The 25,946-nt window shown below is 39.9% G+C and overlaps 1 protein-coding gene, 1 long non-coding RNA gene and 1 pseudogene across 4 annotated transcripts; all 3 read left to right on the top strand.

The window, feature by feature from the left end:
- The first annotated feature begins 1,466 nt into the window (after window positions 1–1,466).
- On the top strand, window positions 1,467–3,650 carry LOC133028116 (uncharacterized; annotated as a pseudogene).
- A 2,290-nt stretch (window positions 3,651–5,940) lies between these two features.
- LOC133028115 (immunoglobulin kappa light chain-like) lies at window positions 5,941–11,650 on the top strand. The gene is made up of 3 exons (XM_061095310.1): window positions 5,941–5,998; window positions 6,107–6,790; window positions 11,502–11,650. Exons 1-3 carry the CDS (start codon window positions 5,941–5,943, stop codon window positions 11,648–11,650), a joined length of 891 nt encoding a protein of 296 aa, XP_060951293.1.
- Window positions 11,651–20,900: 9,250 nt separating this feature from the next.
- LOC133027832 (uncharacterized) lies at window positions 20,901–23,213 on the top strand. 3 transcript variants are annotated; one of them, XR_009683284.1, is made up of 3 exons: window positions 20,901–21,047; window positions 21,122–21,200; window positions 21,815–23,213. It is a non-coding gene; the product is annotated as an uncharacterized LOC133027832 (long non-coding RNA). The 3 variants fall into 3 exon arrangements; XR_009683283.1 differs by having other exon boundaries at window positions 20,901–21,200; window positions 21,815–21,923; window positions 22,327–23,213; XR_009683282.1 differs by having other exon boundaries at window positions 20,901–21,200.
- Window positions 23,214–25,946: the final 2,733 nt, after the last annotated feature.

Raw genomic sequence — 25,946 nt, 5'->3', positions numbered from 1 at the left:
TCCCAGGGCTTTTATCAGTTCAACTTTAAATTCAGATGAGTGTCATCACAACAAGATGGAGATAAAAAATGATTTAGGGATTCGTCCTTCGTCACACCGTGTGACCGTGGCTTGGCGTCAAAGTTCATCGACTCGCCGCGAAACACGAAATGCTGTAACTTCAGTGTACATGGTTCTACCTCACTCAAACTACATGTGTGTATCAACAGCCCCGCCCCCGAAGATCTTCATATGGTTGTAAGGCCGTGTGACCGTGGCGTCGAAGTTTGATTAAACGCCATCAAAACACGAGGTTCTTAGCTCGGACATATATTGTCCAATCGAGTCCAAACTAGACATGTAAGACTAGAGTCCCAGCCTGATGACATCTACACAGAAATTATGACTTTAAATCACAGCGCCCCCTGGTGGCTACAGGAAGTGAAGCGTTTATTGTCCAATTGAGTCCAAACTACACATGTAAGACTAGAGTCCCAGCCTGATGACATCTACACAGAAATCATGACTTTAAATCACAGCGCCCCCTGGTGGCTACAGGAAGTGAAGCGTTTATCCTTGCCACAGAGAGGAAAACGCATCCAAAGCAGAGACGTGCGCTTGGTCATCGACCGCTCTCTCCCCCGACCGCAACAGGCTTCAACGTGCAGGTGCTCGGGCCCGCAAGTGCTACAACGTAGCCGTAGTTTATGTTGTTGTTGCCGTAATTGGATACTTAGGTCTCCTGCTTAATGCTCTTAAGTCACACACACACACACACACACACACACACACACACACACACACACACACACACACACACACACACACACACACACACACACACACACTCAGAGGTGTCAGAAGGTGATGATATTAAAAAAATTCCCTTCTTTGCTTCCTTTTTGTTTCACTGCCAGTCTCCTTTTGCCTCTGTATTATATTTACATTTGTGCTTATATTGTGTATAATTGAGTTTTTTTAATGGGAATAAGTTACATTGTTTTGCAAACTCTTGAAATAAAAACTAAAACTGTGTGAAGTTTCCCTTGTATTGATCATACCAACTTTTCAATAAGCTGCGTGTTTGCAGGATGCAGAAAAAAGAACAAATGGGCAGAGCAGGTATATGTGTGAATAAAAAACCGAATGAGACTTACTGTGTAAACATATGGAGCCAAATCCAGCCCAAAATGTTTGATCATTTGAAAAGAAAGAAGTGAAAGTGAATGTTTTGATTGCAGGGATTTAGATTTTTGTAAATAATGTCTCCATTTTCCTCAATAAGTCTTAATCAAAGTCCTTCCTGAAAGCATATATGGTAGTATTTTCCAATTCTGCCTCACTTATCTCTGTACAAATCTTCTCGTGGACCAGAAATGTGGGGCGGCGAAGGGGGGGGGGCACTGGTGACGTGATCATGCAGGCTCCTCCCTGGGTTTTGAGAAGGTGTAGATATCTTCTCCATTAAGCACAACAACTCCAACAAAATGAACGATATGACCTTTGCTTTGTGGGTGGCATGTCTGCTCTTGGGGAGAATGGGTAAGTTGTTTCTTTTTTAGGGGCACTAGTGAGGTCAAGATTTAAACTTTCATTCTCTGCCATGTGTAACAATATGCTCACTGTCCATTTTCTCCTCAGCTGATGTGACACCATCTTCACGCTTTAAATCAGCTGAAGTTGGTGAAGACGTCACTTTGGACTGTTTCTATGAAAATGAGTCTACAGTGATGCTATACTGGTACAAACAGATTCTGGGACAGAATCCAAAGCTCATGTGTAAGTTCTACAAGCACGACAGCATTGATAAAAATGGTTGCAAACTGAGTGATGAATTTAAGAATGATACGCGCTTTAAACCGGAAATTACCACAGGTACAAATCATTTGAAGATCACAGACGTGCAGATTTCAGACTCAGCAACTTACTTCTGCATAACAGGCTTTTTATACACGTTTGAGTTTATGGAGGGCGTCACTGTCAGTGTGAAAGGTTCAGGGTCTAACATCCAGGCTGTGGTGCATCAGTCTGAGAGCATCCAGACAGGAGGCTCAGTGACTCTCAGCTGTACAGTTCACACTGGGACCTGTGATGGAGAACACAGTGTTTACTGGTTCAAGAACTCTGAAGAACCTCAGCCAGGACTCATCTACACCCACGGAGACAGAAACCATCAGTGTGAGAGGAAACCAGACAATCAGACACACACCTGTTTCTACAACTTGTCAATGGAGAGACTGAACCGTTCTCAAGCTGGGACCTACTACTGTGCTGTCGCTGCATGTGGACACATTGTGTTTGGAGACGGGACCAAGTTGGAGTTTGATGGTGAGTCTCTACCAGACTCATTTAATGAATAGTGACAGTTACGTAGAAAGAGACAGAACTAAACAATTGGCAAAATACCATTTAAAAACAAAATGAAACAGTAACCCAGTTGGTCCTGTCTGAATGTCCCCACTGACGGTGACCCAATAAGGCTTCACCACGAGTGGACGCTGGAGGTGTGCACTCGACTAAATTGATTTTTTTTATTGATGATTATTATTGTAATTGTTATTAATGATGATAGCGATGATCATAGTAATGATTTTAATTTACTGTTATTATTATAAATAAGAATTTATTAAGTATTAGTAGAACTTTTCTTCTTTATTTTTTCTCCAAGATTATATTAGTATTACTATTATTGTTATTATATTGGTCAGCTATTTTTTTATAATAAGAACGTTTTAAAAGTGGTTTGAGTATTATTACTATAATATTATTATTATTGTTATTATAATTATTAATAATATTTCTTATTTTCATATAAAAAACACACACACACAAACTGCTTTGTCATTCCTTTCTGTTAACTCTCCTGTTTTCACTGTTTTTGTCCTCTTTGAATTGTTTTGTTCTGTCGACTTCTTGTCTCTTGTTATGCAAAGTTAATTGAAAATTTCAAAAAAGAAGAGACACAATAAGTAGATCTTCTCCTTTTGCAGGTGAAGTGAACTGGCTTGTGTAATTCCTGAGTGGAGCTTTTGGATTCACCATCAGCCTTTTGCTGGCTGTGTTACTGTACAAGATAAACAAGAGAAGATGCTGGAGATGTTCAGGTAACCCCTCATCTCTAGCTTGTGTTCACCCAATTTTAGTTAAATAATAATAATAACTTTCATTTCATAGAACCTTTAGATACAGACGTTAAAGAAATTAAAATATATGATAAATAAATCAATGAATCATAAGTTAAAGTTAAAACAAGTATTAAAAGTGGATTAGGAGACGCAAACACCTCAATTTAACACGTACAACACAAGACTAGTTAAGAAGTAAACCCAGGTTAAGAGGTAAAGGCACCTAACAGGACATATGTGAACACAAGAGTGACTAAGTCTTTGTCTTTGTCTGTGTTTCATAACCAGAGTCTCGTACACAACCATCATCTCCCGCGACAACATATACAGAGGTAAATACAATCTTTTTAAGTGTGAAATTGAAATTCAACAATAGCAATTTATTTTTAATCAGGAGCCATTTGATGTACTTATATATTTTTCTAGGGCAACCAACATGCAGAGGACCTCCATTACGCTGCAGTAAATGTGAACGTGGCCAGCAGATCAAGACGACAGAGGGACAACACAAACGATGAATGTGTGTACTCAAGTGTTAAACTGTAGAATTGTGTTTTTTAGAACGGTCTATGTTTGAGATGAGGGATTTCTCAGTCTCTCTTTAGAGGTGGAGCATGATTCCTATTTGTAATACTTTTTTATCCTCTGATTGTAAATTTGGCTTTTTTTATGATTAATGATATACAACAACTCATGATGTTATTACACTTTTATGGTTAGACAATGTGTGTGGGGGGATAATGTTAGGACAGTTGCTGTTGGTTTTTGATTGAATGACATACACGATGACATATGGAAAAACAATGATTAAACTTCTTGTAATGAAAGACCAATGAAGGGTATTACTCATGTAGCAGGGACCTAAATATTTTAACACCTTCACATTATGGGAACAAAACATGAGTCCAGAAAATGTAAATCATACAATGTCAAGTGTTTTAAGCTTCGGTTGAGGTCAGGGTAAAGGTTGAAGTTATAGACAGGTCACTGTAACATCCTTTGAAGTCATGGAGACAAGTTGCAGAAAACATCCAACACTTCAACATTGCATTTTACATTTTAAGTAGTAGGCCTCTCTTTTATTTGTTTCTATTTAATTTGGATACAGATTCTATAGACAGGAGGGGAAGTATCTGGTTTTGACGCCCCTTTGAATTGTTGGTCCATATCTTCCCATGTTTTCTGTTTTTGTCGGGCCTCTACACTCTCTCATATTAATATAACATTTGTTTAAACTTTGCTTTTGTGAATAAATTCCGGTTAAATCTGGCGTGTCGTCCTCTTTGATATGTTGCGGCCACTGGACTGAACCAAATTTTAATTTAAGTTGTTGTTTTGACCATAACACCATTACATCATTAACATCATTATTGCTCTTAAGTTTCTCTCACACACACACACAAACACAGCTTCTCACTCCCTCTCCGTGACACATGTTCACAGACACACACACACACGTATATAGTCGATTGAAAAATGTTTAGCCTAATGGATGCTGCTAAAAATCCTGATGATGTTTTCTTACACCTGACATCTATTGCACTTCTGTCCGTCCTGAGAGAGGGATCCCTCACATGTGTCTCTCTGAGGTTTCTACATATTTTTACCTGTGAAAAGGGTTTTTAGTAGTTTTTCCTTACTCTTGTTGAGGGTTAAGGACAGAGGATGTCACACAATGTTAAAGCCCCATGAGACGAATTGTTATTTGTGAATGTGGGCTATACAAATAAAACTTGATTGATTGATTGATTGATTGATTGTTGTCTCGTGTTTGTCATAGTCAACTACCAATGGCTTCATTGGTAGATGGTTTGAACAGATCATACATTCTTCTTTACTTTCATGACTCGTCCCTATAATAAGTGCTGGGACAGCAAAGTATGAAATTAATTAATCGATATCGGTTTCACTGGTTCCTAGAAGCTTCGTCTATGATCCCATATGGTTTAGCAGTTAGCGTTCCAGGTTATAGCCTCCAATACATATCCATAACCTACGTCAAACGGATGCCTAAAAGAAGTGGTCTTTATTACCAGGCAGGGTTCGGTACACAGGGAGTCAAAATCATCAGACAAAGGTATCTGAAACGTGAGGCAAATACCAGGTCACACAATCCAGGCAAACGTGGTTGAGAAAACATGAGACGAGACAAGTCTTGGTGAGATCGTTGGAACGCTGCGTGCAATACGGGACCAACCGGCCCTGGAAAAGGGGAAGACAACAACCTTTTATACAGGTGAAACACATTAGGGAGGGGAAGCCAATATGTGAGACACACAGGAAGGGGGGGGGTAGGAGTAAAGCTGCCTACAGGAAACAGAGACAAGCGTGAGTATTAAAATAAAGCCTAAAGTGACATGTAACATGCAACAGGAAATGGTTGTGTGTGTGTGAGTGTAACCATGACACCATGTTGGCAGGAGGCAGAATAAAGAGTGATTGGGCAAAGCAGGTATATGTGTGAATTAAAAAGATAGAAGTAGATTTACTGTGTAAACATGTGGAGCCTAATCCAGGCCAAGATGTTTGATCTTGAACTTTGAAAAATAAATTATTTTTTAAATTTTGTCTGGGTTAAATATTTTTTGATTAACTATTAACTTGTAACCTTGAAAAATGCAATATGAAAAATATATTGTACTAGTAGTAGTATCATGTACTCTAACTGCTTCAGATGTCTCTCACCATGGGATTCTTTACAGAGAAAAAATATTCATATCAGAGGTAGCAGTGATCATGTGATCAGTGTTGCCCTTCTGGCCAATCAACACAAGTCTTTACTCTGAAAAGAGGAGAAAGTTTCGGGCTGTTTGTCATTCAACACGACGATTTCAACATGATGACATCTCCGAAGTTTGTTCTCTACCTGACATGTTTCTTCTTGGGGAAAATGGGTGAGTTGTGTGTTTTCTAAATGTTCAGTCAGTCTTGATGCTGATTACGATTTAATTTCTGTCACATAACATTAATATAATTATTGCTTTTCTCCTTTTTCTCTTCAGTTCAGATGCATCATTTTATCTTGTCTCATCAAGACAGTGGATTCATATCAGCTGATGTTGGAGACAACTTGACGTTGCAATTTTTCTATGAGAGAGTTGAAATGTATTGGTACAAACACACACCAGGACAGAAACCTCGAATTATCTCAATGACGTACAAATTTTCTAAAGATTTTACGTTACTGAATGAATTCAAGAACAATCCACGCTTCACTCTGGAAACTAATGATGTTGTGAGTCGCCTAAATATCTCAGATCTGCAGCTTTCAGACTCAGCTACTTACTACTGTTTACCGAGTAATTTCTACATAATTGAGTTTACGGAGGGCGTCACTGTCAGTGTGAAAGGTTCAGGGTCTAACATCCAGGCTGTGGTGCATCAGTCTGAGAGCATCCAGCCAGGAGGCTCTGTGACTCTCAGCTGTACAGTTCACACTGGGACCTGTGACGGAGAACACAGTGTTTACTGGTTCAAGAACTCTGAAGAACCTCAGCCAGGACTCATCTACACCCACGGAGACAGGAACGATCAGTGTGAGAGGAAACCCGACACACAGACACACACCTGTTTCTACAACTTGTCAATGGAGAGACTGAACCGTTCTCATGCTGGGACCTACTACTGTGCTGTCGCTGCATGTGGACTCATTGTGTTTGGAGACAGAACCAAGCTGGAGTTTGATGGTGAGTCTCACGTGATGAATAGTGATCATTACTCCTTAGGTTAAAAGTGTGTGACGTCTCCTGTCCTCTGGCTCTCTGCAGATGAGGTGGACTGGCTGGTGGTTTTCTTGAGTGCGACCTCAGCATTCATCACCCTGCTGAGTGTTCTATTGGCTTTCTCAATATGCATGATGAGGGTTACAGGTAAATGCTACTATCTGTTCCTCATGATCCCAGTGATCATAATACGACATTTAAAAAGTCCTTCTGTCTTTTCAGATCCACGTGCTCCATCCTCCAAAATAAATGCAAAGGTAAAGATGAGCTGTTGTGTTACTGTTCAAACACTTGTGCACATTATCTGTCATGGCCAACAACATGACTGACTGTTTCTCATGCACAGGATGAGCAGAATGAAGACGACCCCTGCTACATTGCTCACAGGGAGATACAGATGAACAGATCCAGAGGACAGAGGGATGATACCTGGAGTGAATGTGTGTACTTGAGTGTGAGGCAGTAGAGATGGACACCTTCTGTTTTTGTCTCTGTGTTTAATCACCACATTATGTCTTTACTGACATCAGAACAGTCTTGTAAATTTGATTTATACCTCTTTGTGAAACATGTAAAGCTTCAGTTTGCTATCATCTAAATAAAACAAGTTTGATTGTACTTGGGCATGACTCATTTCTTCTGTGTATGTGCATTCAAAGTAGTGCAGCTAACAGTGGACGACGTGCATCCTGCTGAAGTGTGAGCTTTCTCATGAAGCAAAGCTTTCATTATTCACAGACCACAGCTATCTGTTGGAAACATGCTGACCACATGTCACATACAAGCACTTTTTTGTTGTTTACTAGTGTTAACACAACCCAGTGTACCTACCAAACATGTTATCTCCTAAAGGGGGCGCAGTAATTTGATGCTATCTTCACCTTTCTGAAGTGCGGACGTTGGGGGCCGCAGGGATCTCAGAGATGCATATCTCAAAACCTCAATAGAGGTGTGCAGTGCTAAAGCAAGAACGGGAAAAAAAAACAGATCTATAACTTCCTCAAACCAAAAACATAAACGGAGGGTGAAGCCTTTAAACTGGCCACTTCTCAGTGTTTGGCTTTTGCTCTGACTCTCTGTGGTGGATAAGGGGAGAGCACTGTGACTGTGAGCAGGTTTCCGCTGGTGGAAAATGAAGTCCTGTCGCTCAAACACAGGAAGACTGAAGTGCTAAACAAAGAGAGGTCATTTTTACAACAAATGCTGTGTGCAACGAAGGGAAAGACAAAGCCCTAACAGAGCAAACTGAAAGAGTTTGCAATGAAATGTAATAATCAGAGATGGGAAGTATGGACAACAACACAGAAAAGATGATTCCTCTGTTGTGTAGCTAACAGTGAATATCGAGCACATCATACGTAACACGGAGTAAAAACATGAAACCAACAAGAGAGGGAGAACAACTAGACTGTATTTGTTCTATAAGTTTGTAAATAACCCAATTTATGTTCCTGCTATTATTGTTTTTTGTACAACTGATTACTTATATATGGTATTTATTTATTTATTTTTTAAGTACAGCGTTTATTTAGGTTGCCGTCATGTCTTATGCTGAGCTGAATTACTCAGCCTTTATTTTGAAAAGTTGTCTGAAGCTCTTGAAATAGCCGGCATGTACAGTCTGAATAAATAACCAGTAAATAATTCAAACTTATAAATCAATCACACAGGTGACAGTAATACAGCAAATTCACACTACAAATCACACTGACTGTAAATTTGGCGCAAAAAACTGAATCTGCTTGATCATGGATGCACAACAGCTTCATTGCATCACAAGCGAACAGCTCACTCTAAACAAGCATGTAAGAGGTGTAAGAGGCAGCAAGAGCAAAGTTCTCAGACCCTCTCGTTTGTTTGTGTCTCTGCGGTTTGAAACAGGATGTCCCCAGATCAGTAGCTTGAGGTTGGTTTGTTCACTGCACCGCGAGGGAGGGTTAACAATGTGTAATCCATTTAAAGGCAAATTCCACCAACTTTACAAATCTAATCAAACGTCAGTTTTCTGCGTCATGTGCATGCAGAATGTCTTCTCCACCATGATGATGTCACCTGGGTTTTCTCATGTTGGTTTCTCCAGTGGGGTTTGAAGAAGTGTTCAGCTCACATTGGGCGCTGTGAAGCAGCGTGGCGTCACGTGGCTGAAACAGAGAACAGGGACGACCACCTGAGGAGCCTCATGCACGATGCTGCTTGAAGCTTCTACTTGTGATGTGACTTCATGTGGGGAAGAAATATGTTTATAAAGTCTGAATTAAACCGTTGGTTTTCTCTTCTCAAGGAGTTGTTGCCTTCACCAATCAGTTGTTGTCAGAGATAGAAATAAATAATTGAAAAATGTCAAACTTCTGTGGGGGGTTTTCTTGCTCAACCACTTTGACAGATTGTAATAAATCTGAAAATTTTACCCCTCACCTCACCCTCCCCTTCCGAACATGAAAGAGAACCTGTGGATGCTTCTGTTCTAAAAACTCAAACAGTGTTTAGTTTGTCCAGTCTGGGCTACAGTAAAAACATGGTAGCCTCCGTAGAGAGGACCCAATCCTGATAGTATTCAAAGTATTTGAATATAAAGGACCTATTCTAGGATAAATAAATTAACTTTTAGAACAATTTAGATGAAACACACGAGTGAAAACAAAACGTAAAAATTAGGCTGCAGCTGATTGGCTGTTAAGAGGGTCAGTCTACGTGACACTTTAAACATCTGTCAGGACCTTGGCAGGAAGTGAATCATTCCACTCCACCAAGTTGTGATTTTTTTTTTCATTTGCTCCAATCTAATAAATGTGAAATATCTCCAGATGATGACTGGACAAAGGCCAACAGTCATGTATAGAATCGTATGTGTAGTGTTCATATATAAATAGTTTATGATGTCATATGATGAGTGACATCATCAAGAAGTCTTAGATGGAAAAATCATTTATGATCATATGGTAGGAATGTTGTCATCATGATGTCACTATGAAGCCAGAAAATGACGTCATATTTTGTGCTGTAATGTTTTAACTTTTGCAACCAGTAACAGTAAAGTCACATATATATATTCTGAATCTTTTTTTTCATTACGGACTATTTGACTGATTCTCATAAAAAAAAGACGTTTTTCTCACAATATAACAACTTTATTTTCATAAAGTTAAGACTTTTTTACTGTCGACAATTTAAATGAAAGTTACTCTTAAACTGACATCACCATGAAAACTGTTTGGCAAATGGAAACCCTCTTAAAACGTGCAGGGATGAGGAAAGTGGATAATATATAATCAAATCCTGTGTAACATGCATCAAATACATGATGACAGTCCTGTGTATTGTCAGCCTGTTCCCCGCCTCTTTACACTGAGACCACTTGTCTTTGAAACACAGTTCAGTGACGAACATTACAGCAGTGCTGTCGCACCATGCGCACGACAATGAACTTCACCCTCCTGTCAGCTATACTCTGTATCCTCAGTAAGTACATCTATTTGTTCTCAATATATCAACTGCCAACCTTAATGATTTTTAATGGTTTCGATCTATTGTGTTGACTTAGTTTTAGTCTCCTTCATCCACTTTGTTATTAGGCCTCTTTTGCAGTATCTGTGGGACCTAGTGTTTAGACAAAACAGCGGTTAGCCTAATACTGATAGAGAGACACTCCACAAATTGACTCATGCTATGAAGCCATCTTGACTTTGAAGGCTTATAATACTCCTTTCTCCCCTGATGCATCAGGTAAAATGATTATTAATATTTCTGACATCATCCGTCTCCAAAAAAAACTTCACCCTGCAAGATTTCCATTGAAACAACATCTCTAGCCAAACGGGAAAATGTCAGAATCTTGTTTGTTTCAGGTTGGATCTCTGTCTCACGTTGTGAATTTCACGTTGTGGAGGTCCAAACCGGTGAAGAGGTCACGCTGCTGTGTACCAACTACGCCAGTTCCCCCTCTCACATATCATGGTTCAGACTGGATAACGGATCCAACACCAGCCTCATCTCCTCCATGCTCTACCATGACAAAGTTGCATCGTACTTCGATGGGTTTCAAGAAGAAAAGTTCATCATGACGTCCAACATCAGTAACGTCTTTCTCCAAATCAAACAAGTGGATTTATCTGACTCTGGACTCTATATATGTGGCTATTACTCGGGAACCGACTCCAGAAAATCCCCAGCAGTTTACAGTGCAACGTATTTAAAGCTTAAAGGTAAGATCGCTGCAGAGTTTTGTCTGTGTTTTTTTTATAGGGAAAAAAGGATTTTATGCCGTCTTAAAATAAGAGCTGGTCTGAACTAAACTACTACTAAGTTCTTGCAAAAGAAGCTAAAGCATCTTGATGGCCACCTGGTGGCTGGCTGCCATATATGTCGTAAACTTTGATTCCTCCGTGTTAGTGGATGGGACATGGAGCAAACTGAAAAGTTAAAATACAAATCAAATTATATTTTCCTGTTTGTTTTATACAACGTTAGTAGTTGATAAGAAAATTATTACATGTTTAGATCTAAAGAAATGTAATCTCTGCTGAAGACTTTGTGATGGTGATGGCATTTGTCTGCACCATAGTTTTTGGAGACGGGACCAAGCTGGAGTTTGATGGTGAGTCTCACGTGATGAATAGTGATCATTACTCCTTAGGTTAAAAGTGTGTGACGTCTCCTGTCCTCTGGCTCTCTGCAGATGAGGTGGACTGGCTGGTGGTTTTCTTGAGTGCGACCTCAGCATTCACCACCCTGCTGAGTGTTGTACTGGCTTTCTCAATATGCATGATGAGGGTTACAGGTAAATGCTACTATCTGTTCCTCATGATCCCAGTGATCATTATATAACATTTAAAAGTCCTTCTGTCTTTTCAGATCCCCGTGCTCCATCCTCCAAAATAAATGCAAAGGTAAAGATGAGCTGTTGTGTTACTGTTCAAACACTTGTGCACATTATCTGTCATGGCCAACAACATGACTGACTGTTTCTCATGCACAGGATGAGCAGAATGAAGACGACCCCTGCTACATTGCTCACAGGGAGATACAGATGAACAGATCCAGAGGACAGAGGGATGATACCTGGAGTGAATGTGTGTACTTGAGTGTGAGGCAGTAGAGCTGGACACCTTCTGTGTTTGTTTCTGTGTTTAATCACCACATTATGTCTTAACTGACATCAGAACAGTTCTGTAAATTTGATTTTTACCTCCGTGTGAAACATGTGAAGCTTCAGCTTGTTATCATCTAAATAAAACAAGTTTGATTTTATTTGTGTGGGCATGACTCATTTCTACTGTGTCTGTGCATTCAAAGTAGTGCAGGTAACAGTGGACAGAAGTGTTCACACAACCTAGTGTACCTACCAAAAATTGTATCTACTAAAGGGGCAGAGTCATTTTATACCATCTTCACCTTTCTGAAGTGAGGACATTGGGGGCCTCAGGGATCTCAGAGATGCATATCTCAAAGCCTCAATATAGGTGTGCAGTGCTAAAAGCTACGACAAAAAAACAAAAACAGATCATGCTCAAAAGTCCCCTCTGATCTATATCTTCCTCTAACCGAAGGATACGTTTCTCCCCTTCTCAGTGTTTGGCTTTTGCTCTGACTCTCTGTGGTGTATAAGGTGAGAGCACTGTGACTGAGAGCAGGTTTACGCTGTTATCTTTACATCAAATGCTGTGTGCAACGAAGAGAAAGACAAAGCCCTAACAGAGCAAACTGAAAGAGTTTGCAATGAAATGTAATAATCTGAAGTGGGAAGTATGGATAACAGCACAGAAAAGATGATTCCTCTGTTGTGTAGCTATCAGTGCATATCGAGCACATCATACGTAACACAACGTAAAAAGATGAAACCGACAAGAGAGGCCAACATGTACAGTGTGACAAAATAACCAGTAAAGTCAATCATTCAAACAATCACACAGGTGACAGTAATACAGCAAATTCACATTACTATTAACTGTAAAATTGCTGCAAAAGACAGAATCTGCTTGATCATGTATGCACAACAGCTTCATTGCATCACAAGCGAACAGCTCACTCCAAACACGCATGTTTAGAACGGGCACTGCACTAGTGTACGATATGTGCACATGAAAGGCCAAAGAGAACTTTACGTAGGTGGATAATTCAACTTTCTGTCACAAGGTGTAAGAGGCAACAAGAGAAAAGTTCTCAGACCCTCTCGTTTGTTTGTGTCTCTGCGGTTTGAAACAGGATGTCCCCAGATCAGTAGCTTGAGGTTGGTTTGTTCACTGCACCGCGAGGGAGGGTTAACAATCTGTAATCCATTTAAAGGCAAATTCCACCAACTTTACAAAACTAATCAAATGTCAGTTTTTCTGCGTCATGTGCATGCAGAATGTCTTCTCCACCATGATGATGTCACCTGGGTCTTCTCGTGTTTGGTTTCTCCAGTGGGGTTTGAAGAAGTGATCAACTCACATTGGTCGCTGTGAAGCAGCGTGGCGTCACGTGGCTGAAACAGAGAACAGGGACGACCAACTGAGGAGCCTCATGCACGATGCTGCTTGAAGCTTCTACTTGTGATGTGACTTCATGTGGGGAAGAAATATGTTTATAAAGTCTGAATTAAACCGTTTGTTTTCTCTTCTCAAGGAGATGTTGCCTTCACCAATCAGTTGTTGTCAGAGATAGAAATAAATAATTGAAAAATGTCAAACTTCTGTGGGGGGTTTTCTTGCTCAACCACTTTGACAGATTGTAATAAATCTGAAAATTTTACCCCTCACCTCACCCTCCCCTTCCAAACATGAAAGAGAACCTGTGGATGCTTCTTTTCTAAAAACTCAAACAGTGTTTAGTTTGTCCAGTCTGGGCTACAGTAAAAACATGGTAGCCTCCGTAGAGAGGACCCAATCCTGATAGTATTCAAAGTATTTGAATGTAAAGGACCCATTCTAGGATAAATAAATTAACTTTTAGAACAATTTAGATGAAACACACGAGTGAAAACAAAACGTAAAAATGAGGTTGCAGCTGATTGGCTGTTAAGAGGGTCAGTCTGCGTGACACTTTAAACATCTGTCAGGACCTTGGCAGGAAGTGAATCATTCCACTCCACCAAGTTGTGATTTACTTTAATTTGCTCCAATCTAATAAATGTGAAATATCTCCAGATGATGACTGGACAAAGGCCAACAGTCATGTATAGAATCGTATGTGTAGTGTTCATATATAAGTAGTTTATGATGTCATATGATGAGTGACATCATCAAGAAGTCTTAGATGGAAAATCATTTATGATCATATGGTAGGAATGTTGTCATCATGATGTCACTATGAAGCCAGAAAATGACGTCATATTTTGTGCTGTAATGTTTTAACTTTTGCAACCAGTAACAGTTGAGTCACATACATATATATTCTGAATCTTTTTTTCATTACGGACTTTTTGACTGATTCTCGTAAAATAAAGACGTTTTTCTCACAATATAACAACTTTATTTTCATAAAGTTAAGACTTTTGACTGTCGACCATTTAAATGAAAGTTACTCTTAAACTGACATCACCATGAAAATTGTTTGGCAAATGGAAACCTTCTTAAAAAGTGCAGGGATGAGGGAAGCGGTTAATATATAATCAAATCCTGTGTAACATGCATCAAATACATGATGACAGTCCTGTGTATTGTCAGCCTGTTCCCCGCCTCTTTACACTGAGACCACTTGTCTTTGAAACACAGATCAGTGACGAACATTACAGCAGTGCTGTCGCACCATGCGCACGACAATGAACTTCACCCTCCTGTCAGCTATACTCTGTATCCTCAGTAAGTACATCTATTTGTTCTCAATATATCAACTGCCAACCTTAATGATTTTTAATGGTTTAGATCTATTTTGTTGACTCAGATTAATTTGCCTTCATCCACTTTGTTATTAGGCCTCTTTTACTCTTTTGCAGTATTTGTCATACCTAGTATTTAAACAAAACAGTGGTTAGCCTAAGACTGATAGACACTCCACAAACTAAATAATGCTATGTAGCCATCTTGACTTTGAAGGCATATCATACTCCTTTCTCCCCCGATGCATAACGTGACATTTAATACTTCTGACATCATCCGTCTCCAGAAAAAACTTAAAACAAATGGAAACATTTCAGAATCTTGTTTGTTTCAGGTTGGATCTCTGTCTCACGTTGTGAATTTCACATTATGGAGGTCCAGACCGGTGAAGAGGCCACGCTGCTGTGTACCAACTACACCAGTTCCCCCTCTCACATATCATGGTTCAGACTGGAACACGGATCCAACACCAGCCTCATCTCCTCCATGCTCTCCCATGACACAGGTGCATTGTACTTCGATGGGTTTGAAAGAGAAAAGTTCAACATGACGTCCAACGTCAGTAACGTCTTTCTCCAAATCAAACAAGTGGATTTATCTGACTCTGGACTCTATATATGTGGCTATAACTGGAGAACTGCTGGGAACTCAAGAAAATTCCCAGCAGTTTACAGTGCAACGTATTTAAAGGTTAAAGGTAAGATCGCTGCAGAGTTTTGTCTGTGTTTTTTTATAGGGGAAATAGATTTTATGCCGTCTTGAAATAAGAGCTGGTCTGAACTAAACTACTACTAAGTTCTTGCAAAAAGAAGCCAAAGCATCTTGATGGCCACCTAGTGGCTGGCTGCCATATAGGTCGTAAACTTTGATTCCTCCGTGTTAGTGGATGGGACATGGAGCAAACTGAAAAGTTAAAATACACATCAAAGTATATTTTCCTGTTTGTTTTATACGTTAGTAGTTGATAAGAAAATTATTACATGTTTAGATCTAAAAAAATTGAATCACTGCTGAAGACTTTGTGAGGGTGATGGCATTTGTCTGCACAATAGGTTTTGGAAACGGGACCAAGCTGGAGTTTGATGGTGAGTCTCACGTGATGAATAGTGATCACTACTCCTTAAGTTAAAAGTGTGTGACGTCTCCTGCCCTCTGCCTCTCTGAAGATGAGGTGGACTGGCTGGTGGTTTTCTTGAGTGCGACCTCAGCATTCACCACCCTGCTGAGTGTTCTACTGGCTTTCTCAATATGCATGATGAGGGTTACAGGTAAATGCTACTATCTGTTCCTCATGATCCCAGTGATCATTATATGACATTATAAAGCCACTCTGTCTTTTCAGATCCCTATGCTCCATCCTCCAAAATGAATGCAAAGGTAAAGATGAGCTGTTGTGTTACTGTTCAAACACTTGTGCACATTGTCTTTCATGGCCAACAACATGACTGACTGTTTCTCATGCACAGGATGAGCAGAATGAAGACGACCCCTGCTACATTGCTCACAGGGAGATACAGATGAACAGATCCAGAGGACAGAGGGATGATACCTGGAGTGAATGTGTGTACTTGAGTGTGAGGCAGTAGAGCTGGACACCTTCTGTGTTTGTTTCTGTGTTTAATCACCACATTATGTCTTTACTGACATCAGAACAGTCCTGTAAAGTAGATTTGTATCTCCGTGTGCAACATGTGAAGCTTCAGCTTGCTATCATCTAAATAAAACAAGTTTAATTTTATTTTGCGTGTGCATGAATCATTTCTTTTGTGTCTGTGCATTCAAAGTAGTGCAGGTAACAGTGGACATCGTGCATCCTGCTGAAGCCTGAGCTTTCTCATGAAGCCGAGCTTTCATTATTCACAGACCACAGCTATCTGTTGGGAACATGGTGAACACGTCACATACAAGCAGTTTTTTGTAATTTACTTGTGGCCAGAAGTGTTAACACAACCTTGTGCACCAACCAAAAGTATTATCTGTAATGAGGCGGGGTCATTTGATACTAACTCCACCTTTCTGAAGTGAGGACGTTGGGGGCCTCAGGGATCTCAGAGATGCATATCTCAAAGCCTCAATATAGGTGTGCAGTGCTAAAAAAAACAAAAACAGATCATGCTCAAAAGTCCCCTCTCATCTATACCTTCCTCGAACCGAAAACATAAACGGACGGTGCAGCCTTCAAACTGGCCACTTCTCAGTGTTTGGCTTTTGCTCTGACTCTCTGTGGTGGATAAGGTGAGAGAACTGTGACTGTGAGCAGGTTTCCGCTGGTGGAAAATGACGTCCAGTCTTTCAAACACAGGAAGACTTAAGTGTTAAACAAAGATATCTTTACAACAAATGCTGTGTGCAACGAAGGGAAAGACATAGCCCGAACAGAGCAAACTGAAAGAGTTTGCAATGAAATGTAATAATCAGAGGAGAAAGTATGGTCAACAGCACAGAGGGAAGTATGGACAACAGCACAGAAAAGATGATTCCTCTGTTGTGTAGCTATCAGTGAATATCGAGCACATCATACGTAACACAACGTAAAAAGATGAAAACGACAAGAGAGGGAGAACAACCAGACTGTATTTGTTCTATAAGTTTGCAAATAACCCAATTTATGTCACTGCTAATACTGTTATTTTATTTTTATACGACTGATAACTATTATGTAGTATGACCCGCGACAGGAGCTTTTTTGCATCATTGCAACAACATTCATGTAATCAGTTCCTGTTTGGTAATTTGTCCTTTTTTTTTTTTTTAAAGTACAGCGTTTATTTCGGTTGCTGTAATGCTTTATACTGAGCTGAATTACAAAGCTTTTATTTTGAAAAGTTGACAAAATAACCAGGAAAGTAAATAATTCAGACTAATGAATCAATCACACAGGTGACAATAATACAGCCAATTCAAACTACTATTCACACTGACTGTAAAATTGGAAACACAATCCGCTTGATCACGGCTGAACTACAGCTTCATTGCATCACAAGCGAACAGCTCACTCTAAACACACATGTTTAGAACAGGCACTGCACTAGTGTACGATATGTGCACATGAAAGGCCAAAGAGAACTTTACGTAGGTGGATAATTCAACTTTCTGTCACAAGGTGTAAGAGGCAACAAGAGAAACGTTCTCAGACCCTCTCGTTTGTTTGTGTCTCTGCGGTTTGAAACAGGATGTCCCCAGATCAGTAGCTTGAGGTTGATTTGTTCACTGCACCGCGAGGGAGGGTTAACAATCTGTAATCCATTTAAAGGCAGATTTCAACAACTTTATAAATCTAATCAAACGTCAGTTTTTCTGCGTCATTTGCATGCAGAATGTCTTCTCCACCCTGATGATGTCACCTGGGTCTTCTCATGTTTGGTTTCTCCAGTGGGGTTTGAAGAAGTGATCAGCTCACATTGGTCGCTGTGAAGCAGCGTGGCGTCACGTGGCTGAAACAGAGAACAGGGACGACCAACTGAGGAGCCTAGAAATAGAAATGAACATTTTGTGCAAAAAGAGCAGACAACAGCTGTAACAATGAGGTTGCAGCTGATTGGCTGTTAAGAGGGTCAGTCTGCGTGACACTTTAAACATCCGTCAGGACCCCAGCAGGAAGTGTATCATTCCACTCCACCAAGTTGTGATTTACTTTCATTTCTATTTAATAAATGTAAAATATCTCCATATGATGACTGGACAAAGGCCAAAGGTCATGTATAGTATGGTATGTATAGTGTTTATATATAAAGAGTGATATCATCAAGAGGTCTTAAGTTGATATCGTTGTCATTTGAGGCATCTCTGCTTCCTGGACTTAAGGCACGACCTAAAACTGATATATTGATGGGGAAAAAATGCTGATTATGGCAGGAATGTTGTCATCACGATGTCACTGTGAAGCCAGACAAAGATGTCATATTTTGTGTTAATGTTTTAACTTTTGCAACCAGTAACTGTTGAGTCACATATATTAATACATATAGGTATATATTAAGACTTTTTTGACTGATTCTAATAATATAACTCATGATATAACAACTTTATTTTCATAAAGTTAAGACGTTTTCTCTCATAAAATCTCACCTTTACTCTGTTGATAGTACAACTATATTTTCATAAACCATTAAAGTGCAAGTTACTCTTAAACTGACACATCACAATAAAAACTGTTTGGCAAATGGAAACCTTCTTAAAAAGTGCAGGCATGAGGAAAGTGGATAATATATAATCAAATCCTGTGTAACATGCATCAAATACATGATGACAGTCCTGTGTATTGTCAGCCTGTTCCCCGCCTCTTTACACTGAGACCACTTGTCTTTGAAACACAGTTCAGTGACGAAAATTACAGCAGTGCTGTCGCACCATGCGCACGACAATGAACTTCACCCTCCTGTCAGCTATACTCTGTATCCTCAGTAAGTACATCTATTTTTTCTGAACATATCAACAGCCAACTTTTATGATTTTTAATGGTTTAGATCTATTTTGTTGACTTAGTTTTATTCTCCTTTATCCACTTTGTTATTAGGCCTCCATTACTCTTTTGCAGTATCTGTCGGACCTAGTGTTTAGACAAAACAGCGGTTAGCCTAAGACTGATAGGGAGACACTCCACAAACTAAATAATGCTATGTAGCCATCTTGACTTTTAAGGCGTATCATACTCCTTTCACCCCCGATGCATAAGGTGACAATTAATACTTCTGACATCATCCGTCTACAGAAAATACTTAAAACAAATGGAAAAATGTCAGAATCTTGTTTGTTTCAGGTTGGATCTCTGTCTCACGTTGTGAATTTCATGTTATGGAGGTCCAGACCGGTGAAGAGGTCACGCTGCTGTGTACCAACTACACCAGTTCCCCCTCTCACATATCATGGTTCAGACTGGAGAACGGATCCAACACCAGTCTCATCTCCTCCATGCTCTACCATGACACAGGTGCATTGTACTTCGATGGGTTTGAAAGAGAAAAGTTCAACATGACGTCCAACGTCAGTAACGTCTTTCTCCAAATCAAACAAGTGGATTTATCTGACTCTGGACTCTATATATGTGGCTATAAGGTGGGCACCGACTCAAGAAAATTCCCAGCAGTTTACAGTGCAACGTATTTAAAGGTTAAAGGTAAGATCGCTGCAGAGTTTTGTCTGTGTTTTGTTATAGGGGAAATGGATTTTATGCCGTCCTGAAATAAGAGCTGGTCTGAACTAAACTACTACTAAGTTCTTGCAAAAGGAAGCCAAAGCATCTTGATGGCCACCTAGTGGCTGGCTGCCATATAGGTCGTAAACTTTGATTCCTCCGTGTTAGTGGATTGGACTGGGAGCAAACTGAAAAGTGAAATACACATCAAATTATATTTTCCTGTTTGTTTTATACAACGTTAGTAGATGATAAGAAAATTATTACATGTTTAGATCTAAAGAAATGTAATCACTGCTGAAGACTTTGTGATGGTGATAGCATTTGTCTGCACCATAGACTGTATAAAAAGATGCACGACATGACAGCACCATGAAAGTAAGGCCAAAGCCCCCTCCATGATAGCAAATTGGACATGGACCAAAATAAGATAGATGGTTTCTGTCATTTCAGGTCGTTGTTATCACACTGATGTATGCTCAGGTGTTTTGTTATTTGTTATCTGATGCTATAAAGACGAGGTGAAAAGTAAAGTGAAAACATGTATCTTTCTTGTAGAACAGTCTGATGAGCATGCATATCTGACCATCGAGATCCTCATGGGCGGTCTGATTATCATCCTCATTATAATCATCTTCGCTCTGGTTCTTAAAATCTGGAAACTTCATACAGGTATTTATGTGTTTTTATTCCAACTTTGCCAATTGAAAGCTCCCTGACTCCTGACAAGACGTATTGTTTCTGTCACTTAGCACATAAAGAGGCACAGGATCCACAAGACAGTAAGGTAATCAAACTTGAACCATAGATTAACATTGATCCAAGTCTTTCAGTCATCAAGTAGTGGTTTCATGTAATGCCACACAGACAGCTCAGGGTGATATAAGTCATTGAATACTTCCATTTACAGAATGTTGGTGTAACCAGGTGTAAGAAACACTGTTAATTTAGTACCGTAAAACAAGAGAGACTGTTTGCTCTGATTATCTTATTTGTTTTGAATGCACCGCTCAACTCGCATGGTCCCACGTGGGGTACCTAGTTCTCAGCAGCCAATCAGAAGCTACGCAGGCCGCGCTCAGCCTGTCGGCTCGGAGAGGAAGTGCAGTCGCGTTGCTCTTCCGGTCTTTTTGGATCTCGGCCAGGGAAGCGAGGGCAGCTGTGTGTTGAGGAGAAGAGGAAAACCAGAGAAAAAAACCCAGAGTGAAACCTGTGAAAAAGGAAAAAGAGTCGGAGCACTTACCCAGTGGAGGTCCGGAGCCAAGTGGCTGAACGAAGGAGAGTTACGTCGGTAACACGAGTTAATTATCCGATGAAAAGATAGCTTGACGTCGTCCATGCTAATGCCAGCTCTGTGCTTAGCAGGCTAACTTCTTGCCTGTCCTCCGGAGAGCTGCTACGAGGTTCGGCATCGGCATGCTCCACCTTGACACACAGAGCAACGGTGAGAAATTTGCTCTTTAGCTGCTCTGGTGCTATTTTCCTTTTGTTTTCCGTGTGCTTAAAGAAAGCAGTGGTGATATTAGGGGAAAAAGAGTAATTTGATATGTTGTGAATGTGATGAATATAAAACAATAGTTTATTTTGTATTGATGCAATTTATTGAAGACATTTATGTTATTCCAACTGAGTTTAAAGCAATTAGAGGGTAATTTTTGGTGCAGATCTCAGACATGAATAGGCCTATAGTGTAAGAGTGAACTAAGCACAATTCTTTAATACCTCTGAGTCTAACTCAAAATGTGTACTGTTATGTTATTTGCACATGGTTCAGATGTTTATAATTAATGGTTTTGTATGTTAATGGTTACTTGCCATAAGTATTATTTAAACTGTTCACATGAACAGGTAAATGTGTGAGCACTTTAATATTTAGTTCTCATGAATGATACACTAAAGATTGAACGTTGTACAACAAAGACAGAGATTTGAGAATTTAATAGAGATGAAGATTTGTCAGAATAAGATGTAATTGTGTGCATTTTTTGACATCTGATATCCCTAATGATGCATCTGAGAATGGATAGTGTTGAATGTATTGTGTGACCCTGTCTACAGGTCAGGTTTTTTAGAGGACTGGAGAGTCTGAGGTTCAGGACAACTTCCTGCTGTAAAAGATGGCGAGTCAACTACCCTGATTGAAGATTAGCACCGAGGAGATATTCAGGTACACACTCATTCACACAAATAATACACTCACATTACACTACAAGGAACCTTGGAATCAGGTGAACTTGCAACAACTCCTTTTATTTTAAGGGCCCCAACAGACAATTTTGTTTTAAGTGTGCACACTACTTTTTTTATTTTTCTTACTGTTTGGTATGATATTTTGCATTTTGTACGAACCAGACAAATTACTTTGTTCACTGTAAAATATAAGAGTGGCTACTCAATTGTTACTCTTGTGTCTGCCTCATTGTTGTTGCTCAGTACAGTGGCTCCTCTCGAATTTGGTCTCTTCTGATTCTGGTCCTGGTCTTATTGTTAGTCCAACTTATATTATACTGTAATTCACTTTTACACTCCTAAAATTGGTTACATGGGCTCTGATGACCTGAACTACGCAGGACTGAGTTTCCTTCCAAGAGCAGAGCGGAGCAGAAGGCCTGCTAGAGAGAGAGAGCCGGAGCCTAATGTTGTCTACGCCACCACCATGCACTCAAGAAACCACCGGAACTGAAGCTCAGAGAGGAACTGAGGCGTTGTCGTCAGTCTGCTTTTGGGCTTTTGTGCTGTTTGTGGATGGGAGCAGTTGCCATCACTGTGACAAGATGTTGTGAAAAATAATTGTGATATCTATGCCACAATTTAAAATCATACTTAAACTCAACTCTTTATCTTCTCATTGTACATGTGTATCTTGATGCAAAAGTAAAACGGCAAAAGGCTGGAAAAGGTGTTGATGACTGTCCAGAGTTTTGTTTTAGTCACGACCTCCGGGGGATGTCCGGAGAATGGGGGCCGGACTTCCTGCAGTTTTTGCCTTTCATACATGAACAAAGCAGGAGATTTTCTGCTCATATTGTTTATCAAGCAGTATTGTTGTAATCATGATCCTAATATCAGGGTCCCCCTTTACGATCACTATCCATCACCAAGATCAGATGCCACCATGAAACACATCTTCAATTAAATTGAAATCTGTTACCACCATCACCCAGGTGGAAGTCTGCAGTATGGTGGAACATCACTTGTTTGACGACCCCTAATGCATTGCTCACAGGGAGATACAGATGAACAGATCCAGAGGACAGAGGGATGATACCTGGAGTGAATGTGTGTACTTGAGTGTGAGGCAGTAGAGCTGGACACCTTCTGTATTTGTCTCTGTGTTTAATCACAACAGTATGTCTTTACTGACATCAGAACAGTCCTGCAAAGTAGATTTTTACCTCCGTGTGCAACATGTGAAGCTTCAGCTTGCTATCTTCTAAATAAAACAAGTTTAATTTTATTTTGTGTGTGCATGAATCATTTCTACTGTGTCTGTGCATTCAAAGTAGTGCAGGTAACAGTGGACGACGTGCATCCTGCTGAAGCCTGAGCTTTCTCATGAAGCCGAGCTTTCATTATTCACAGACCACAGCTATCTGTTGGAAACATGGTGACCACGTCACATACAAGCAGTTTTTTATAATTTACTTATGGCCAGAAATGTAAAAACAACCTCACATTTCTTTAGTAAGGTTTGTGTGACTAACTATCATCGTGTGTACCAACCAATATGTTTTGTGCTAAAGGGGTGAGGTCATTTGTTACAGGCTTACACATAGACTGTATATAAAGTCTGGTCAGGAACATACATGTATGTATATACATTCACTAAATATAACTTTTGAATAACAACCCTTTGGTGGGATTTATATAGAGAGTCATCAGCTCCATCACAACAATTCCAGAGGTGACACTTATCTCATTGATCCATTAATGGACATTCAAACTTCCTTTTAATGTTTAAATTTTCTATTCAGACCAATATCCTATTTCGTCTCTATGTGTGTTTTGGACCCAGGGTTACCAAGATGCAGACGACCTCCATTATGTTGCTTTTAATATTAAATTTCCCAACAGGTCGACAGAGGGACAACAGAAGGTCTGAATGTGTGTACTCAGGCATAAAGCAGTGAAAGTGTGCAGTGCAGGAAACCAGAAATGATGTTGTTGCACCTGTGGGCTTTTTATACTAATACTGTTGTGTCCATAGTAAACCTGCTTGTTTGGAATGGACTGTTTTCTTGTCCTGTGTTAACGCCCCAATGCTACTTCGAATTTATTCCTTGTAATTAGTGAGTCCTCCTCAATCACCATCCTACCTGGTTTATCTGCACAAAGATTTTATACTTTCATACTGGTGGGCCTTGATGCCAGTGTGCGCTCTTCAAAGTGCCATTCCAGTTCTCTTAAACATATTGTAATGGCAGCATCATACATTCAGATTTTAATAAACTTAATTTTAATGGAGCACAGATTCAGCAGAGCAAGAAGACAGACAGAGGGTGACAGGAGTGAATGCGTCTACACCAGTGTAAAGCAGTAGAGCTGAACATCTTACACTTCCATACATGCTGAATGTAAATTTTCTCTTTGCAAAACTAATTTGAGATTTTAAATCAGACGAATTGATTTAATGTTGTCACTTGCCATAATTAACCCCTCCCACTAAATACAAAAAATACTTCTTGAACTTAACCCCAAGTTGTTTAACAATTTCCTACCTGACATGTGAGGATCTGTATTTAGCCTCCGTGTGGTCAAAAGACGTCTGCTCTCTTTGTCTGAGCGCTTTCAAACTGGATGTCTCTGCAGTGTCCTCACTACACCCCAGCAGACTACTTCAAGTGAACAGCAATGAAATGAACAGAAATTGACAGAAAACAAAATCACCAATACTTTCATAAAGCAGGGTTGCTGTTACTACTGTTAAAATTGTTACCTCCATTAATTTAACTGTTGACTTCAGACTTTTTGATACCAGGTGGTGTGCTGTGTTAGTCCCTGGGGTCTGAATTCACCTGTAACTTTTATATATATGTTCTAATCTCTCGACAATCTTTCCAAATGTTTGTTATGAATTTATGTTTGACTTGCTATATGAATAATTTAATACAATTGTAGTAGTAGTAGTATAATGTACTCTAACTGCTTCAGATGTCTCTCACCATGTGATTCTTTTTAAAGAATAAAGATTCACATCAAAGGAAGCAGTGATCATGTGATCAGAGTTTGCCCTGCTGGCCAATCAACACAAGTCTTTACTCTGAAGAGAGGAGAAAGTGTCGGCTGTTTGTCATTCAACACGACGATTTCAACATGAAGACATCTCCGAAGTTCGTTCTCTACCTCACATGTTTCTTCTTGGGGGAACTGGGTGAGTTGTGTGTTTTTTAAATCTTCAGTCAGTCCTGATGCTGATTACGTTTTAATTTCTAACCCTAACCCTAACCCCATGCTCCATCCTCCAAAATAAATGCAAAGGTAAAGATGAGCTGTTGTGTTACTGTTCAAACACTTGTGCACATTGTCTGTCATGGCCAACAACATGACTGACTGTTTCTCATGCACAGGACGAGCAGAATGAAGACGACCCCTGCTACATTGCTCACAGGGAGATACAGATGAACAGATCCAGAGGACAGAGGGATGATACCTGGAGTGAATGTGTGTACTTGAGTGTGAGGCAGTAGAGCTGGACACCTTCTGTGTTTGTCTCTGTGTTTAATCAACACATTATGTCTTAACTGACATCAGAACAGTCCTGTAGATTAGATTTTTACCTCTGTGTGAAACATGTGAAACTTCAGCTTGTTATCATCTAAATAAAACAAGTTTGATTTTTATTTGTGTGTGCATGACTCATTTCTACTGTGTCTGTGCATTCAAAGTAGTGCAGGTAACAGGGGACGACGTGCATCCTGCTGAAGTGTGAGCTTTCTCATGAAGCTTTCATCATTCACAGACAACAGCTATCTGTTGGAGACATGGTGACCACATGTCACAAACAAGCAGTTTTTCATAATTTACTCGTGGCCAGATGTGTTAACACAACCTCACATTGCTTTAGTAAGGTTTGTGTGACTTACTGTCATCGTGTGTAGCAACCAAAAATGTTACCTTCTGAAATGGCGGGGTCATTCATTTCAGGGTTATACAGCCGCAGTTGCAGAAGCATGCGCCGGCCTTTACTCTT

This window comes from Limanda limanda, chromosome 21 (assembly GCF_963576545.1).
Source record: "Limanda limanda chromosome 21, fLimLim1.1, whole genome shotgun sequence".
In the NCBI taxonomy this organism is placed as follows: Eukaryota; Metazoa; Chordata; class Actinopteri; order Pleuronectiformes; family Pleuronectidae; genus Limanda; species Limanda limanda.
This window is presented reverse-complemented; position numbering and strand designations above follow the sequence as displayed.

Coding starts and splice junctions, on each gene's coding strand:
- LOC133028115 (XM_061095310.1), top strand. CDS start 5,941: ATGATGACATCTCCGAAGTTTGTTCTCTACCTGACATGTTTCTTCTTG. Junction 5,999..6,106: donor TTTCTTCTTGGGGAAAATGG/GTGAGTTGTGTG, acceptor TTTTCTCTTCAG/TTCAGATGCATCATTTTATC. Junction 6,791..11,501: donor AACCAAGCTGGAGTTTGATG/GTGAGTCTCACG, acceptor GGCTCTCTGCAG/ATGAGGTGGACTGGCTGGTG.